Raw genomic sequence first — 17,391 nt, 5'->3', positions numbered from 1 at the left:
ACATATCTTTCATTGCCAATTAGAATAAGAAAAGTGACGAAACAATTTTTTCCAGTTTATCAGTTTTTTATTCTAATAAATTTGATAATGATATTGAATGTAGTTGATTATATCTTTACCATAAAAAATTAATAATGACATATATATCAAAAATTAATGAGTCCTAAAAGAGGTGACGAAATATTTCCTCGCCAAATGCAATCTTTTGGCGAGGAAAACATATTTTATTGCCACATGTTACCTTTTGGCGAGGAAAACAAATTTTCTCGCCAAATGTAATTTTGGCAAGTTCCTCGCTAGAAAAGGCGACAAAATTAAATTTTCTTGCAGATAATGTACTTTTAGCGACGAAATCCATTTTTCTCGCCATATTTTCCCACCATAGCCCTTTCGTGTTGTAGTGCTCCTTTTATTATGAATCTACAATGATCCTCTATCCTCTCTTTTGTTATAAATCCTCTATCCCCTCCCCTCTTTGATTTCAACCTTTTTGCAAGAGACATGGCTAAAATCACTTTCCCAAATTCCTTAGGCTTCTTGCCCTCTTCATGTGTCCTATACTTGCATTCACTACATTGGCTGAAAAGGGCCACGCATCTGCAGGCAATGCGAATTATAACGATGAAAAAAATAGGACTCTTCCCTCAACCCATGCACATTATGGGGTGCGTGAGGGTGTGATCTTCCTTCTAGATGAAAAAAAGTTACTATGTAACACCATTTTATGCCCGCAAGCTCAAGGAAACGAAGGAGACTGCGTTGGCTCCATCCCCAAGTCCTACAGGATTAGGCTTGAAAGCACATAAAGTACTAACTTTCTATCTTAAGACTGAAGATTGAACAAGGGGATTTCAAAGAATTGACTATCGATCGAAGATTGCAAACGGATCTTGGAGGAGAAAGACAAATATATTGCCAAGCTTGAATGGAATGACAAATCTTAGAAAAAGGAGATTAAGTATCTCCATCAATCTACACACCAACTCAACAAGGCAAATGAATATTTTTTCGGGTCGTTGATTTCGGCTGAAGGCGCCAAAAGAACCAATCCCACTTGAGAAGCTAGTTTGTTCCAATAATAAGGGGAGGTTGTGCCGCCATTTCTCAAGTGGGATGGGTTCTTTTGGTGCCTTCAGCCAAAATCAGCGACTCGAAAAAATATTCATTTGCCTTGTTCAGTTGACGTGTAGATTGATGGAGCTACTTAATCTCCTTTTTTCTGAGATTTGTTATTCTGTTCAAGCTTGGCAATATATTTGTCTTTCTCCTCCAAGATCCGTTTGTAATCTTCGATCAATAGTCAGTTCTTTGGAATCCCCTTGTTCAATCTTCAGCCTTAAGACAGAAAGTTAGTACTTTCTGTGCTTTCAAGCGTAATCCTAGAGGACTTGGGGATGGAGCCAACGCAGTCTCCTTCATTTCCTTGAGCTTGGGAGCAAAAAATGGTGTTAAATAGCAACTTTCTTCATCTAGAAGAGAGGTCACACCCTCACGCATTCCATAATATGCATGGGTTGAGGGTAGTGTCCCATTTTTATCATTGCTATAATTTGCATTGCCTGCAGATGCATAGCCCTTTTCAGCCAATGTAGTGAATGCAAGTATAGGACACATGAAAAGGGCAAGAAGCCATAAGGAAATTTGGAAAGTGATTTTAGCCATGTCTCTTTCAAAAAGGTTGAAATCAAAGAGGGCATAGAGTAATTTTGTTTTGCCATAAGGAAATTGGGATATTTTTTTCAATCAAATCTAGTACAAGGAAGCAGCGCAGCCTTCGAATGGTACAAATCCAACTACTATTCCTCTATACAAGGAAGCCTTGGCTAACCTAGAAACTTAAAACTCCACTCATAATGATGGAAAATCTTTGGAGTAATCACCAACTGACTAGAGAAAACGAATTGCTCATGTTGGTTTAGTTGAGTTGAATACGATTAAAGATACTTTGAGAGTTTGCGGAATCTTCATCATCGTGATAAAAAAAATCTTTGGAGTACAAATCACTAATTGACTAAAGAAAACGGATTGCTCATGAGTTGGTTCAACCGAGTTGAATACTACTAAAGAGACTTTGAGAGTTTGTGGAATTTTATATAGAGATTTGTTTGAATGATGGTATTTACAAAATGACCGATTTCTGAATTAATGTATTTGTTGAACAAACTTATTGCGTCTCTTGGCATGTAATTGTTTAGGCTGATAAAGATAGGCAACCTATTCTCTGTTTTTGGATTTGTTATGAACACATATGACTGGTTATATGACATGCTATAGAAGTTCACAAGACGATTTAAGCTATGCATAGTTGTAGTTGTATTTAATTTAGCTAGACGTAAATGTAATAGGCGCTCAATAAGCTCATTTTCTCAAATTTCACAATCAGTGGTGACACGACACTGATTGTTACTATTATAAGTGTGGTCGGAAATTTTGAATTCATGTTTGTGTGGTTTCATTCCGAACTCTTGCTCTGGATTCCATCATGAAAACAGTTTCCGACATCAACCTGTGCTCTCTTTCTTGACCGCATGCACGTCATTGCAACCAGCAAGTCATTGAAACCTTTCGGTCACCCGAATGAGCGCCTCGGCATGGACCTTGCCGTACGTCTTAATGGTTGGGCTAGGCTGGGACGCCTAATCCACCGAACCCAATTACTCAGCCGATATGGGTAATAGAAAGGGGATATCCTTCCATGGACAGGACCACAACTCGTTTGTGTGTTTTTTTTTTGTGTCCATTTTAATGATCAATTTTTGCTCATTCTTCACAATGTTAATAACATCAATCATACCAAAAATCACGTCGATTGATAACCAATTTACCAATAGATATAATTTTGATACACATTTAGTTGCGATAAATGGGTATCACTCCAATATTTCACTCTCTTTTTTGCAGAATATATGCTTTCCGATATCATATTATAATTTGTATTAAATCAACTGGATTATGGTGGGATCAACGTCTTTGGCAAGCTCTAAAATGTGAACGGTTTAGAAAAAGTGACACCTGGAAGGATCCGAAAACGAGCAATCAGCATTCAAACCTATGACGTCGGAGAAAGAAAATGCCTAAGACTTTGGCTGTAACCGCTCCACAATCTTACGTTAAAATCCGAGAACGTATTGAGATGCCAAGGAAACAAGTTAGGTGGTCGAAAGTAATTTTAATTAATATTGATGCTTAGTTCCAGTATTATAAAGTGACTAGTGGATGTCCATGTCTAAAGACACGTTGGAATGTAACATAGACTCATCTTAAATAAATTGTTCGTTCTACCCAACTATTGTACGCGCGCGATAGTCTTATATATTTTGATATATATATTTCCCTATTTTATCATAAAAGACAATATTTACATAGAGATACATTACCTAAAAAGTTAGGGTATAAGAATATTTTTAAAAAAAAGAAGGAATGATGTGATGTGTACAAAGTAATTTTTTTATTTTTTTAGTACCATATTAAAGATCTCAATGAGATCTTTTAAACAAAATCTATATTGCATATTTCTAGATTTCAATAAGCCCATTATTTTTTAGCTTGAAATTGTCTTCTTAAAAAATAAGTACTTATTTCACGTTCCGGAACGGAGCCTTAATAGAAAGTGATCTAACGGTTGTAGAGGTTGCTCTTGTTTATATGCCTAAACTTTTTTAGCACAAACCGCTCTGTTTTATAATATGAATTGTTGTTCTTATATTTTGTATACGTACTGAATCGCGTTGTTATTTTGGTTGTTTTTTACTATTAATTTGTCGAAAATAAAAAGTTTTATATTATACAAATTCGAGTCAGTAGATATAATATTTAATATATCTTCACTGTATCTGTGGCTTAATTTATGAGAGAATAACGTATTGATTCCAATTACCATTTGAGGTTATTTTGACCTAACAAATAACAGCATAATTGAGCCAAGGGTAAACAAGTGGTGTCGATTGACTCCCGACAGTTCTAAAAAGATACATTATTCGTCTATTATCTTGACGAATATGAAGAGGCGATTCTCAACTGATTAGAACTGTGACAGACTACGATATGATTCTTATTGTATAGAGACAGGATAAGACGGCGATTTTGCAGATCTTTCACTGCAAATCTTCCACGAAAATTACAGATTAATTAGATATGGGAATTTTAAAAGGTTTATAGTACTGTCCCAAATATCATTGACACATCATAACGCACAATGTTTTAAAGAGCTTTTTTAACATACATACATTTGAACGGCTGCGACAAACATAACTTTCACGTATTTTATTTTATTTTTTATTTATGATTCAGGTGTTCGGGCTAGCTTTACAATATTTACATATCTCCATATGACGTACTACAACCTCTTTACGTGATCACGTCTAAATTATGGGACCTGTTTTGGCATTTTACTAGTTTCAAACCTGTACAAAGTGGATCATCCTCGAAACCTCAAACACTCATAAACACAAAAGTTTAGTTTTTTTTTTAAATGGAATATCAATTACCGGGACTAGTAATCTGCCTGCTAGTATGGGCAGTGTTGGTCATAAGAAAGGAGCGTCGCCACTGCCGTGTGGAGGAGCTACGAGTGTCACCACCGGGGCCGAGGCAGTGGCCATTGGTGGGCAACATCTTTCAACTAGGCTGGCCCCCCATGAGTCATTTGTGAGGCTGGCTCGGGAGCACGGACCCATCATGACCCTGTGGCTCAGCTCGATGCTTACCGTGGTGATCTCGTCAGAGAAAGTGGCTCGCGACATGTTTAGGAATCATGACGTCGTTTTGGCCGGAAGGAAAGCGTATGAATCTATGACAGGGTCATATGGGACTGACGGTTCCCTCATAATGGCCCAAATATTCAACCCGGTGCATTAATCGAATGGTGCAATGGATGACAGTGCGTCTGGAACCGTCGCAATAGACGTGAGGAGGTTCTTCTTAATGATGTCTTTTCTTTCAATCTAAAAGGAAACCTCGTGTTTTCAAAAGATCTCTTGGATTCCGACTCGGAGAGAGAGAGGGGTGAATTCTTATTCTCATACCATGCCGAGAAAATCGTGGAGTTGGTTGCGAAAACCTATCTTGCGGATTTCTTACCAATACAGCGGGGATATGATCTGCAAATTAATGTTAAGAGCAAGTTTACCGGTCGTTTGCTAAAAAAACTCTTGAACAGTACACATTTTTTATTTTACATACTCATATTTCTTTTAACACTACACCAACACTATTTATTTAACCTATTCTCTATTAAAATACTATTACTTTTAGAGAAAGGAAGTGAGTGAGAGACCATGAACAGTGTTCTGAGTGAAAAAAGAGGAGAAATAAACTAATTTTTTAATGGATAGCAGATGAACAGATCTTCGATAGAAATAGCTCACCACTGTTCACAAACGGGAAATACATGCCCTTTCCCCAAAGCAGCTGCAGGTGGGTTTTTTTCATACTTTTCTTAGGTAAAATAGCAAAATAGGTATTATAGATGTTCTGGTGTACTTGCTCTAAGAAGGTAAAAAGTAACGCATACTGCGGGGATTTGATCTGCGGATTTCTTAACAATACTGCAGGGATTTGATCAGCGAAACCTAATCTTGTGGGTCTCTTGGAAGTTGGAACTATTTTACTTGAAAAGAATGAATATTTAAAAGAAGAATGAAAGAAAAATTAAAATTAATATTTTCTAATCTTATTCTGATTCCTTATTTTCAAATTTTTCTTACTTTCCTAACAGTTATCAGTAAAAAACGATTACTGTGATCTAGGGCTGTCTCTCCCTCCCTCACACGTTAATTTCAATCCAAAATTGTTCTCTCTCACACATATGTTTAGCGCACTCTCTCTCTCTCTCTCTCTCTCTCTCTCTCTCTCTCTCTCTCTCTCATTCTAAGTCATAGTTTTATCTTTGTCTTCATCGAATTGAAAGTTGAAAGCCAACGAAAATATACATGTGCCCGTGTTTCCGCATTGGAACTAGTTTTCTTATTTAACTTAATTTTTTATAGTACATATATAAAGCAAGGGTGTATAGTCTATTTATACTTAACAAAAGACAAATTGTTGCAATGGATGATTACTTTAATCCAATAGTTTAGGCTAATTCTCCTCCTTTCAATAAAGTGCTCACATTTTTTGCGCGTATTACATAATTATTGTGTGGGTTTATTTATTTCTAACAACTGAACATTAATGTCTTTGTGATTTTTCAAAAAAGAAAAGAGAGAAGAATACCAAAAACTTTCAAAAAATTCTATGCTAATTTGAAGAATATATATATGGGAGAACATTTCGGGGACACAAAAAAAGACACTCCATCTTAACCATTGAAGCCAATTGCTGAAATTTGAAGTTCACAAAGAATTACTATTGACAGTAAAGAATTACTCATAGCCACAAAGAATTACTCTTGGCCGCAAAGAATTACATTTGGCCGCAATGCATTTCTCATGGCCGAGAATTACTTTTAGTTACATCGAATTGCATTTGGCCGCATCGAATTGCACCTAGCCGTATTGAATTACTTTTGGACGCATCGAATTGCATTTGGCCGCATTGAATTGCACTTGGCCGCGAAAAATTATTCGTGGCCGCAAAGAATTACTATTGGCCGTTACGAATTGCACTTGGCCGCATCGAATTCCTCTTGGTCACTTTGATTTACTCTTGGCCGTATCGAATTGTTCTTGCCCGCATTTAATTGCTCTTGACCGCATCAAATTGCACTTGGCCGCATTGAATTGCAATTGGTCGCATCTAATTACACTTGGTGGCATCTAATTGCATAGCTCATTTGTGGGAAAAAAAAAATTTTTAGCCCATTTTAATGATCTAAATTGCACATACTTTGCAATGCTAGTAATACCAAAAAAACACGTCGATTGAGTACCAATAGATATAATTTCGAAACACATTTATTTTGTGATGTATGGGTATTAATCCAATATTTCAATCTCCTTTTTGTAGGATATATGCTTTCCATTTTTTATTTTTTATTTTTGCTCGGCAAAAGAAATATTATTATAACTCGAAAGGGTACATCGAGAAGGAGCACCTTAGCATAAAGAGCTAGGATACTCCGAAAAGGAAAAGACAAGCATCCAACAAAAAGTTGGATGAAACACCTTAGAGAACGTTACAATTTTAATTTCCGGATACTGTCTAGAAAAACCTTAAAATCCTCCACGGAGTAGACTTTGATGTTGAATTTCGCCTTTATCCACATCGCAACCCTAGTTTTGACCAAATCCCCCACCTCCCACAGTTGTTTTGAGGAGTTGTTGAAAAAGTAGTCTTTTCGAACCAACCAGATGGACCATAGTATAACATGGAAGCAGGACTCCCAAATGTGTTTCTCTAGGTTGCGGAACCCATTGTCAAACCACCAAATCGCCAAAGACGGAACCGAGGCTGGGCAAGCCCACTTGACCTTCCACCAATCCAAGATCATAGACCACACAGTCCAAGAAAATTGGCAATTGGATGAACAGATGATGATGGGTTTCCAAATGCAGCAGACAGAGAGGACACAATGCTGATTGGATCTCACTAATAATGTATCAAATCAATTGGATTATGGTGGGATCGACATATTCGATGAGCTCTAAAATGTGAATGGATTAGAGTATCAAAGTGGTGCCTGGTAGAATCCTCGAAAACAAGCAATCAGTTTCTTGCACCGAAAATGATCCCTTTCCTATATGATGCAGTAGTACATAACAATATAACATTATAATTTTTTTCATACCACAGTATGTCAGAGTTAGTTTATGCGTTCTCAACAAAATTTCAAAGTACGAATCCACTATCCATTAGCAAAGGCCTGATTAAAACCCGAAAAAAAGTTACCTATAGATTATCCTGAATTGACGTTATTTGGGGAATTTCAAGCCTATGACTTGAGAGAAAGAAAACACCTGAGACTTTGGCTGTAACCAAAGTCATCTATATCTATATAATAACTAAGCTCATTTTTTGAATCTTATGTACGTTCATAAATCTAAAGGTCTAAAATGATTTCTTGAATCCGGCCTACAGCTAATTTCTTGGGCTGACTATATATTTTTGGCAAGAATCTCTCTCTCTCTCTCTCTCTCTCTCTCTCTCTCTCTCTCATCAATAACAAAACATAAATTCCATATTCTCATAATAATCCGATAAGTGTTGATTGTGATGTGAACTTTAGATAACTAGGTTAGTTGCGATCATGGTTTCTTTTATAGGGATAAAATAATATGAATACTGTAGTCATTGTTTTAGTTTGGTTGGCATGTCGTAGATCATGGATGTAATAAGGATGAATTTTATTGAAAAAAAATAACTTTTGAGATGATTCAGGCTTGTTTATGAGGCTGGTCAATGGTAAAGAGGACAATTCATTTAGTAAGGACTGAACATAATGTTTATTTGCTGAAAATTGTGTTTATTGTGGACAATTGATGATTAGAATTCACAAATGCCTTCTAATTGGTGTGTAATTGATTTGAATGATTCAATTGTTACAAACTGATCAATATCAAGTTGCGTCAGGCCTTTAGGTACGAGCAGTTTTCTCAGACTTTACTTAGATACTCAAATACCGAATTAATAAAATCTCATTATAAGAGTTTTTCTATAAGAATAGAATAAGCATTTGAGCAAGAATGGAGCCAAGGAAAAACAAGTGGTGCCATCAATTCAAAAAAAAGATACATTATTCGTCTAGTATCTTACGTTGTTCTATTTAATTAATATTTGTAATCGTTTATAAAAATTAATAAAATCTTTTTGTTTAGCGAAAAAAACCACACCGGTCTGCCACCTCTCGACGAATATGAAGAGCCCAGAAGAGGTTATTCTCAACTGAGTATAACTGTGACGGACCACGATATGATTTTTATTGTACGTATAAGCTGGATAAGATGGCGATTTTGCAGATCTTTCACTGCAAATCTTCAACGAAAATTACAGATTAATCAGATTTGGGAATATTAAAAAGTTTATAGTTTCACAAATATCATCGACACATCATGACGGACAATGTTTTAAACAGTTTTTTACATACATTTAATCGAACGGCTTCGACAAACATAAGCTTAATTTACATATGTTTTTTCATGATAACTCGAGTGTTCGGGCAGCTTTACAATATTTACACATATCTCTATGTGACGTACTACAACCTCTTTCCGTGATTACGTGTAAATTCACAAGACCGGTTTTGGCATTTTCCTTATTTGAAAGCTGTATAAAATGGATCATCCTCAGAACTTCAGACACTCATAAACACAAGTGTCCGTTTTTTTGTAAATGGACTATCAATTACTGGGACTAGTAATCTGCCTGCTAGTATGGGCAGTGTTGGCCATAAGAAAAGAGCGTCGCCACCGCCGTGTGGAGGGGCTACGAGTGTTACCGCCGGGGCCAAGGCGGTGGCCGTTGGTGGGCAACATCTTCCAACTGGGCTGGCCCCCCCACGAGTCATTTGCGAGGCTGGCTCGCGAGCATGGACCCATCATGACCCTGTGGCTCGGCTCGATGCTTACCGTGGTGATCTCTTCAGAGAAAGTGGCTCGCGACATGTTTAGGAATCATGACGTCGTTTTGGCCGGAAGGAAAGTGTATGAATCAATGACAGGGTCATATGGGACTGACGGTTCCCTCATCATGGCCCAATATGGGCCCAGCTGGCGGACGATGCGGCGACTGTGCACCACCGAGTTCTTTGTCACAAGTCGGCTCGACGCCATGCAAGGTGTGTTCCAAAATTTGTTGTAAAATTGAAACAAATGAAGTTAGAGTTGGGAAATGGATCCTTTCCAGTAACTATTTGAAAACTTGAAGTCCCTAAAGCTCATGCCCCCTTCAAATTTAGACTCACTCACTCACTCTCTCTCTCTCTCTCTCTCTCTCTCTCTCTCTCTCTCTCTCTCTCTCTCTCTCTCTCTCTCTCTCTCTCTCTCTCTCTCTCTCTCATAGATGCTATAGACCTCGGTTTCCCCTTCTCATGGAATTCATGGAAATTCGAAGGATCGTTTTGTAGTGACCTATTCACTCTATCTTCTTGTATGTTTTATAAAGTTAGAATAGATTCTTCCAATTAGCACAAAAAATTCTTTTTCTTGTTACACTTTTTAGCAGAAAGTCTACAGCCACCGCACGCTGTGTGGGGCCTACTTCGGGCTTCGCACGAATTATCCGAGTCGTTCAATAATTTAAAAAAAAAACCAAGTGTGGCGCGCGAATAATCAGCTCGATCCGATATCTATAGGTGCTCAGATCAAGCTTATCATCTTTCTGTACACCAGAAAACCAATCTTTCCATTTTTTTCGATTTTTCAAAGATGAGAAGCTTCATCCGATCGAGAACCTACACATATCGGATCAAGCTGATTTCCCCCACAATCCTCTCGGTTTTGGTGCGGTGGCTGTAGCGCTGCTTTTTAGTCCATTATGGTACTTTAAAACCTTCCAAAAAAACTTTCTAAATTACTGACAAATCTAATTCCTTTGTAAAGGTGTACGTAGCCGGTGCAATGATAGAATGGTGCAATTCATAAAGGATGCCAGTGCGTCTGGAACCGTCGCCATAGACGTGAGGAGGTTCTTCTTCTTGATGTCTTTCAATCTAATAGGAAACCTCGTGTTTTCAAAAGATCTCTTGGACCCCAACTCGGAGAAAGGAGGTGAATTCTTCTACCACACCGAGAAAATCATGGAGTTGGTTGCAAAACCCAACGTTGCAGATTTCTTACCGATACTGCAGAGATTCGATCTGCAAGGAATAAAGAGGGAAACTCATTTCCACATCAAACCGGTATTCGAAATCACCGGAGGGTTCATCCGCGAGAGGATGGAAGCCAGGGCCGGTGGTTGCGTGGAGGAGAAGAGCAGGGACTATATGGATGTTCTCTTGGAGTTCAGAGGTGACGGTGCCGAGCAGCCACTCAGCTTTTCTTCAACATCCATTAATACCACTATTTTAGTAAGTCATCTCGTTCATGAATACATGTGAAAATTTAAATTTACTCACAAGTGCACGAATCGTACCGAAGTACTCCGTATAATTAAGCAAGAACAAGATCGAACCCACAAAGACTTATACGGTGGTAGAAGAACTCAATAATCTAGAGTAAAATTCCTAATTTAATTAGCAAATTCTGGTACTTTGTCTTATTACTCAAACTGATGGTGCTGAGATTTGAACTCGCAACCTTAGGTGCAAAAATATGTTGCAAGCGGTGTGCCCTTGAGCCACAAGGCAATCAAGCCTCTCATATTGAACAAAACTTATTAATTTATGTAGAAAATAAGGAGAAGTCCCTTTTTTTTCCTAGAACCTCAAAAATCTCAGGGCCGAGCATGCCCTTACAAGAGCTGTATTGGTAACAAACTGGGCGGCGGCGGCGCCCCCGGAAACCCTAGACGAGTCAAAAAATGACCTAGCAATTAGTCTGAGATTTGAAAATAATTTCTTCTTCATCATCATTAACTATTTTCTATAATAACCTGCTCTTCGATTTACACTGAGTAAATTTTGCATACATAGAAACCAATTCTCCATATCTGGCTTGAACATAGCGAGACAAAAATTATCAATACAGTAATCCAACCTGCAAAACTTTATTTTTTAAAGATTTGGCATGACTACTCATTCATCTTATGCCACACACAATTTTTGCAGGACACTAATCTTAATTTGAATCAACTATTTGTTTTTGCTAGGAGATGTTCATAGCAGGAACTGACACAACAACAACAACATTGGAATGGGCCATGGCCGAGCTCCTCCACTACCCTAGGACACTGCAAAAACTCCAAGCCGAGCTAAGGACCGTTGTCAAACTAAACCAAAAACTAGAAGAAAATCACATTGAAATTCTGCCTTACCTCAACGCAGTGATCAAAGAAACCCTAAGGCTCCACCCACCTCTCCCATTCTTGGTCCCTCACAGAGCCATGGACTCCTGCGACATGCTCGGCTACCACATTCCGAAGGAAACCCAAATCCTTGTCAATGTTAGGGCAATCGGACGGGACCCCGAAATATGGGAAACCCCTTTGGAGTTCAAGCCAGAGAGGTTTTTGGAGCCAAACATTGTAGATTATAAGGGACACCATTTTGAGTTCATACCATTTGGGTCTGGTCGGAGAATGTGTCCCGCTGTTCCACTTGCTTCTAGGGTGTTGCCGATGGCCTTGGGCTCAATTTTGCTTGCATTTGATTGGATTTTGGCAGATAAAATGGATCACTTGGAGATGGACATGAGCGAACAAATGGGGATAACGCTGAGGAAGGCTATTCTATTGAAGGCGGTTGCAATACCACATAACGAGTAATAAAAACTAAGAACATCCGTTCTGTACAAGGTAGAGTGGAAGTAGGGCTGGATGTGATCAACGATAATTAATTGTTTGGGACAAACAGATCGGTAAAACAGCAGTAGCCACATATACGCTTCTCAATCCAACAAGTACAAAATGTAATCCTCTATCCGTCTCCATTTTAAGAGTTCAATTTTTCACTTGGGGTTAATATCCCTTATTGAGTATCTATTTTGTAAAGTTAATGCATAATAAAAATTGGTATATGTATTTTCTATTTTGCTCCTAAAAGTATATTACATTTTAAAAAATTAGTGAATAAAAATGTAATGATAATGTCTCCGTAAGAAGTAGATTACATTTTTCTTCTTGCTTATAGGGTGTCGCCGATTGTGCGTTTTTGGGCTCAATATTGCTTGCATGCCTTTTGATAGGATTTTTGGCAGATGAAATGGATCCCTTGGAGATGGACATGAGCGAACAAATGGGGATAACTCCGAGGAAGACGACTATTCTATCGAAGGAAGTAGCAAACGTACATAACGGGTAACAAAAAACTGAGAACATCCGTTCTGTACAAGCTAGGCGTATTAAATTTTGGCGTAGATAAGAAAAGGTAATAATAATAATTTTAGACCAATAATAATTGGATATCCTGTCGGGAAGTAGATTCCTTGATATCCGTTGTTCCCTATTAAAATGTGGGGAAGTAGATTCAGTATCCGCTGTTTCCTGTTAAGCAATCCTTTTTTATTTTTTTGGTGGTAGGAAAGATTCCTTATTTTGAACATAGCACGGCTCATTAAAATAAGCAATCAGCCTATATGAAGTATAAACATACACTCTCTCTCTCTCTCTCTCTCTCTCTCTCTCTCTGGAAGAAAGAAGAAGTCTGTGCAGCTATTTGGCCTTATCTAGATTGTTCTCCTCTTGCTTCAAAAATGGACCTAGTGGTAATTAAGCATCACGGTACTACACTTTTGAGGGGTAGCACCATTCGTCAGTTTGAAGAATCGTATGTCTTTGAGAGGAATAGATGGGTACTATAACCGTCCGCTATATTTTTTTTCTAAGCAAAAAGATTTTATTAATTCTTGAAGAAGATTAAAATGAATCTTGGGTACACTAGCAAAATGTCATTCGAGAACCAAAGCAGAGGAAGGCACAAAAGCCAACCGCACCAAACCTGAAACCTACAATCAAAAGCCAAACAACGCCAAGAGACAAATTTAGGCATTTTCTCCGGGCCCATTTTTGCAAAAATATATTAACCACTAATGGAAGTGTCACCCTAGCGTTTGAGGGTATCCTAGGATTATAGGGTACCCACCTAGTACCCTTGGGTGCCCTAGTGTTTTAGGGTCTAGGATACCCTAGGGTTTAGGTTTGGGAGCTTTCATAGAGTCCTAGAGTTTAGATTTAGGCATTTTCATAGAGGTTTTATAGTGCACTTTTCTATTATAAGGTTTTAGCAGTTTAGGCACTTTCATAGTGTACCCTAGGGGTTTATGCATTTTTGTAAGGTACCTTACGGTTTAGGCACTTTCATAAAGTACTCTAGGATTTAGGCACTTTCAGAGTTTAGAATTTTAAGCACTTTTATAGAATTTTAGTGTTTCATTAATTTAGAAGAGACCTGGTGGAAATTATTTTTTGAACCTTTACCGTATTATTCAATGCAAAAGCCATTACTGACAACTACTCCTAAATGATTTTGGGTTTTAAAATATAGAGAAATAGCTAGGATTCATTAGTTGAACTATTACCCCCTAGCCTGCAGAATGTCTAAAGAACACAACCGACTGAATGAACTATTACTCCCTGCAATTTGTGTCACCCTTATATTCTCATGCACATGGATAATATTCAATTTCCATAAGCACTCATACACCTCCTCAATTCCCCTAAGATAGAGTAGATTAAATTTAAGGGGAATTTTTAGGCCGGTCCTAAAAATTAGGTTCGGATTTCATTTAGTCCTGCACAATTATTTATATTTTTTATTCCAACCTTACCCCTTCACGTGCAGCAGCCCACTGAACTAGAGAGCATTTAATATAGAAAAATTATCCAATGCTCCATGAGTATTGGTGCACCATTAAAACATTGTTTAAATTTCAAAAAGTAATATCTTTTGTTGTAGTTATTCATTTTTTTAAAAAATTATATTTTTGGAACCTATTCGACGGTATCTACCAAACAAGATCCATATTGAATATGAAATTATGTAAGATTAAAAAAAATATAATTTTTTATGAGAACTGTCTATGAGAACTGTTTCTATGATAATTGTCTCCATGAGAACTGTCTATGAGAATTATTTCTACGAGAACCGTTCCTATGAAAACTGTCTTTATGAAAACTGTTTCGGACAAAAATATCCTTGACTATGTGAACTGGTTATGAAAACTGGCAATTCTCATAGTCAGTTCTATGAGAATTATATGAAATAACTATGTGAACTGAAAAATACACAGTTCAAATAGTCTTACCACACACTTAAATAGACAGTTCTCATAGAAAATACACAATTGTTATAGAAAATACACAGTTTTCATGTATAATACTCAATTCTCATAGAAAATACACAGTTCTCATAGATAGTTGTCATGAACAATATACAGTTCTCATAAAAAATATACAATTTTCTTAGAAAAATAAACAGTTCTTATAGAAAAATACACAGTTCTCATAGAAAAATACAATGTTTCCATAGAAAATACACAGTTCTCATGTATAATACACAGTTCTCATAAAAAAATATAATGATCTCATATAAAATACACAGTTCTTATAGACAGTTCTTACTCTTAGTTATGTGAATTGGTTATGAGAACTGTCAATTCTCATAGTCAGTTCTATGAGAACTATGTGAAAATGGCTATGAGAACTGAAAATATACAGTTCATATATAGGGTTTTCAAGGGTAGAAGAACCAAACTGGAATAAGCAGATTGAAAGGGGGAGGGGGGAAATAGATTCGGCTTGATTTCTAAAGCAAGTTTATCGATTATGAGAGTAGTCCGTGGAAATTAGGCGGCAGCTGCTAATGGCTTCATTGTTGGACTAACCAACCACAGGTCGAAACAGGATTGCCGATTGCAAAATTTTACCTTAAACTAGGCTTGAAAACAGTGGGCTTGGAAGCTAGGATATGGTCTTTTCTTAAGGGGTGAATAGTACCAAGGGACAGTAACTAAGGCTAGCTCTTTATTAGAAGGATGACAAAGAAAGGAAGAAACGAAGGAAAGGATTCTTAACCTCACTAGGCATAAGCAAAATGAAGTCGATAAAGAGCAAGACGAAGTAAATTAAACAGGCTAGGCAGTAGGCACAATACGAAGGTGAGGCTAACATGAACCATGCATAGTAAGTTAATAACCTCATTCGTGCTTGGTTTAAGAATTGACGGCATCGTTTTGCTATAAGAATTCTCTATGAGAACTATTTATATGAGAATTGACTCTATGAGAACTGTTCCTATGAGAATTTTCTCTATGAGAGCTGTCTTTATGGAAACTGTTTTTATGAGAACTGTTTTCATGAGAAGTGTCTATGAGAATTGTCTCTATGAGACTAGTTATGAGAACTATGTCTATTAGAACTCTCTCTATGAAAACTGGGCACAATTCTTATAGAAAATACACAGTTCATATAGTTTCACCACACACTAAAATACACAGTTCTCATAGAAAATACACAACTCTTATAGACACTTCTCATGGACAATACATAGTTCTCATAGAAAAATACACAGTTGTCATTAAAAATACACAGTTCTCATAAAAAATACACAGTTCTCATAAAAAATACACAATTCTCATAGACACTTCTCAGGGACAATATACAGTTCTCATAAAAAAGTATACAGTTCTCATAAAAAATACATAATTCTCATAGAAAAATACATAGTTCACATAGACAACTCACCTAATTGACATAGATAATAAATACAAAAATTCAACTACAGAATAATTTTCTAAATGAGCACGAAGAATCTAGAGCAAGCTTCAATATACCAGTTGATAAGCTTTATCTAGTTTTTTATTAGTATACTACAATATTATTTGACACATAGTAGACTGAAGTACCGAAATACCATTTGATAAGCTTCAAAAAAACAAAAAAAAAATCTTGTGGACTGAAGTACCGAAACAAAGAATCACAGGTTTTGTATCATTAATAGCTTCAGAGGTGCGACTAAGATAATGTTATAGTAATTGCCGACTCGAGATTGTTTCCTCGCAGCCACTGATTGTAGATTGCGGATTCGTTCTCTGATCACGCCGCCGCTCTAGCGTAGTCGACGACGCCGGAGCTTGCGATGAACCGGAGGATGAAGAGCATCGCCATTGACGAAGAAGACGAGGACAGCGATGACGTGGTTAACAAAGAGAGAGATCTGCATCGGCGACAGAACACGACACCGGTCCACCGGAGCTGCCGCCGTTGTCAGAGATGAAGGGGACGCCTTGGAATTTACTTCTTCATGGACGAAAACATGCCAGGTGTAGAGGTAGAGAGAGGAGGTGGTTGTTGGAGAGGAAGAGGGAGAAAGAGATGATTTGTTGATGATGGTGAGATTGAATCAACGAGACAGAGTAAAAAGGGCAAGAAAGTCGTGACATGACATATCCGAGCCTACGCAGCTTAGGAAATAATATTTAGGGTTGGGATCAAAACGAACCTAAAAAAGAGGACTGGCCTCTAATTTTCTATAAATGGGCCAAAAAGCAAAAAAAGAAAAAGAAAAGAAAAGAATGAGCTTTGGATAAAAGATCTGTTTGGTAAGTTTATGGCCCCTTTTTTGTTATTTGTTTGGGCCCTATGGCAAAGGCCCTTGAATACATATTTGGGCTTTGTTGATCCTTTGCTCATGATGAAACCAAGTATTATTAGGGGGGCCCTTTTCTGGACTGGTTTATGTAGTCCTAAGCAATGGCCTCTTGGGCCTCGCCCTAGGATCGGGCCTGTTAGTTGCACAACTACCAGGAAAACAAAGTGAATAAAAGCTGAAAGAACAATTTTTAATTAATTTTAATATACGGTCAGCATAGATTACAAAACACATGAACAAATCCACAAGGCCTTTTATCCCAGGCAAATAGT

At 37.4% G+C, this 17,391-nt stretch overlaps 1 protein-coding gene across 1 annotated transcript; it reads left to right on the top strand.

Moving 5' to 3' along the window:
- Positions 1 to 9,267: 9,267 nt before the first annotated feature.
- LOC131334423 (iridoid oxidase-like) lies at positions 9,268 to 12,423 on the top strand. Its single transcript, XM_058369427.1, has 3 exons — positions 9,268 to 9,712; positions 10,476 to 10,942; positions 11,683 to 12,423. The coding sequence occupies exons 1-3, from the start codon at positions 9,268 to 9,270 to the stop codon at positions 12,295 to 12,297; spliced, it is 1,527 nt and encodes a 508-aa protein (XP_058225410.1). The 3' UTR covers positions 12,298 to 12,423.
- Positions 12,424 to 17,391: the final 4,968 nt, after the last annotated feature.

Source organism: Rhododendron vialii, chromosome 7a (genome assembly GCF_030253575.1).
Source record: "Rhododendron vialii isolate Sample 1 chromosome 7a, ASM3025357v1".
NCBI lineage: Eukaryota > Viridiplantae > Streptophyta > Magnoliopsida > Ericales > Ericaceae > Rhododendron > Rhododendron vialii.
This window is presented reverse-complemented; position numbering and strand designations above follow the sequence as displayed.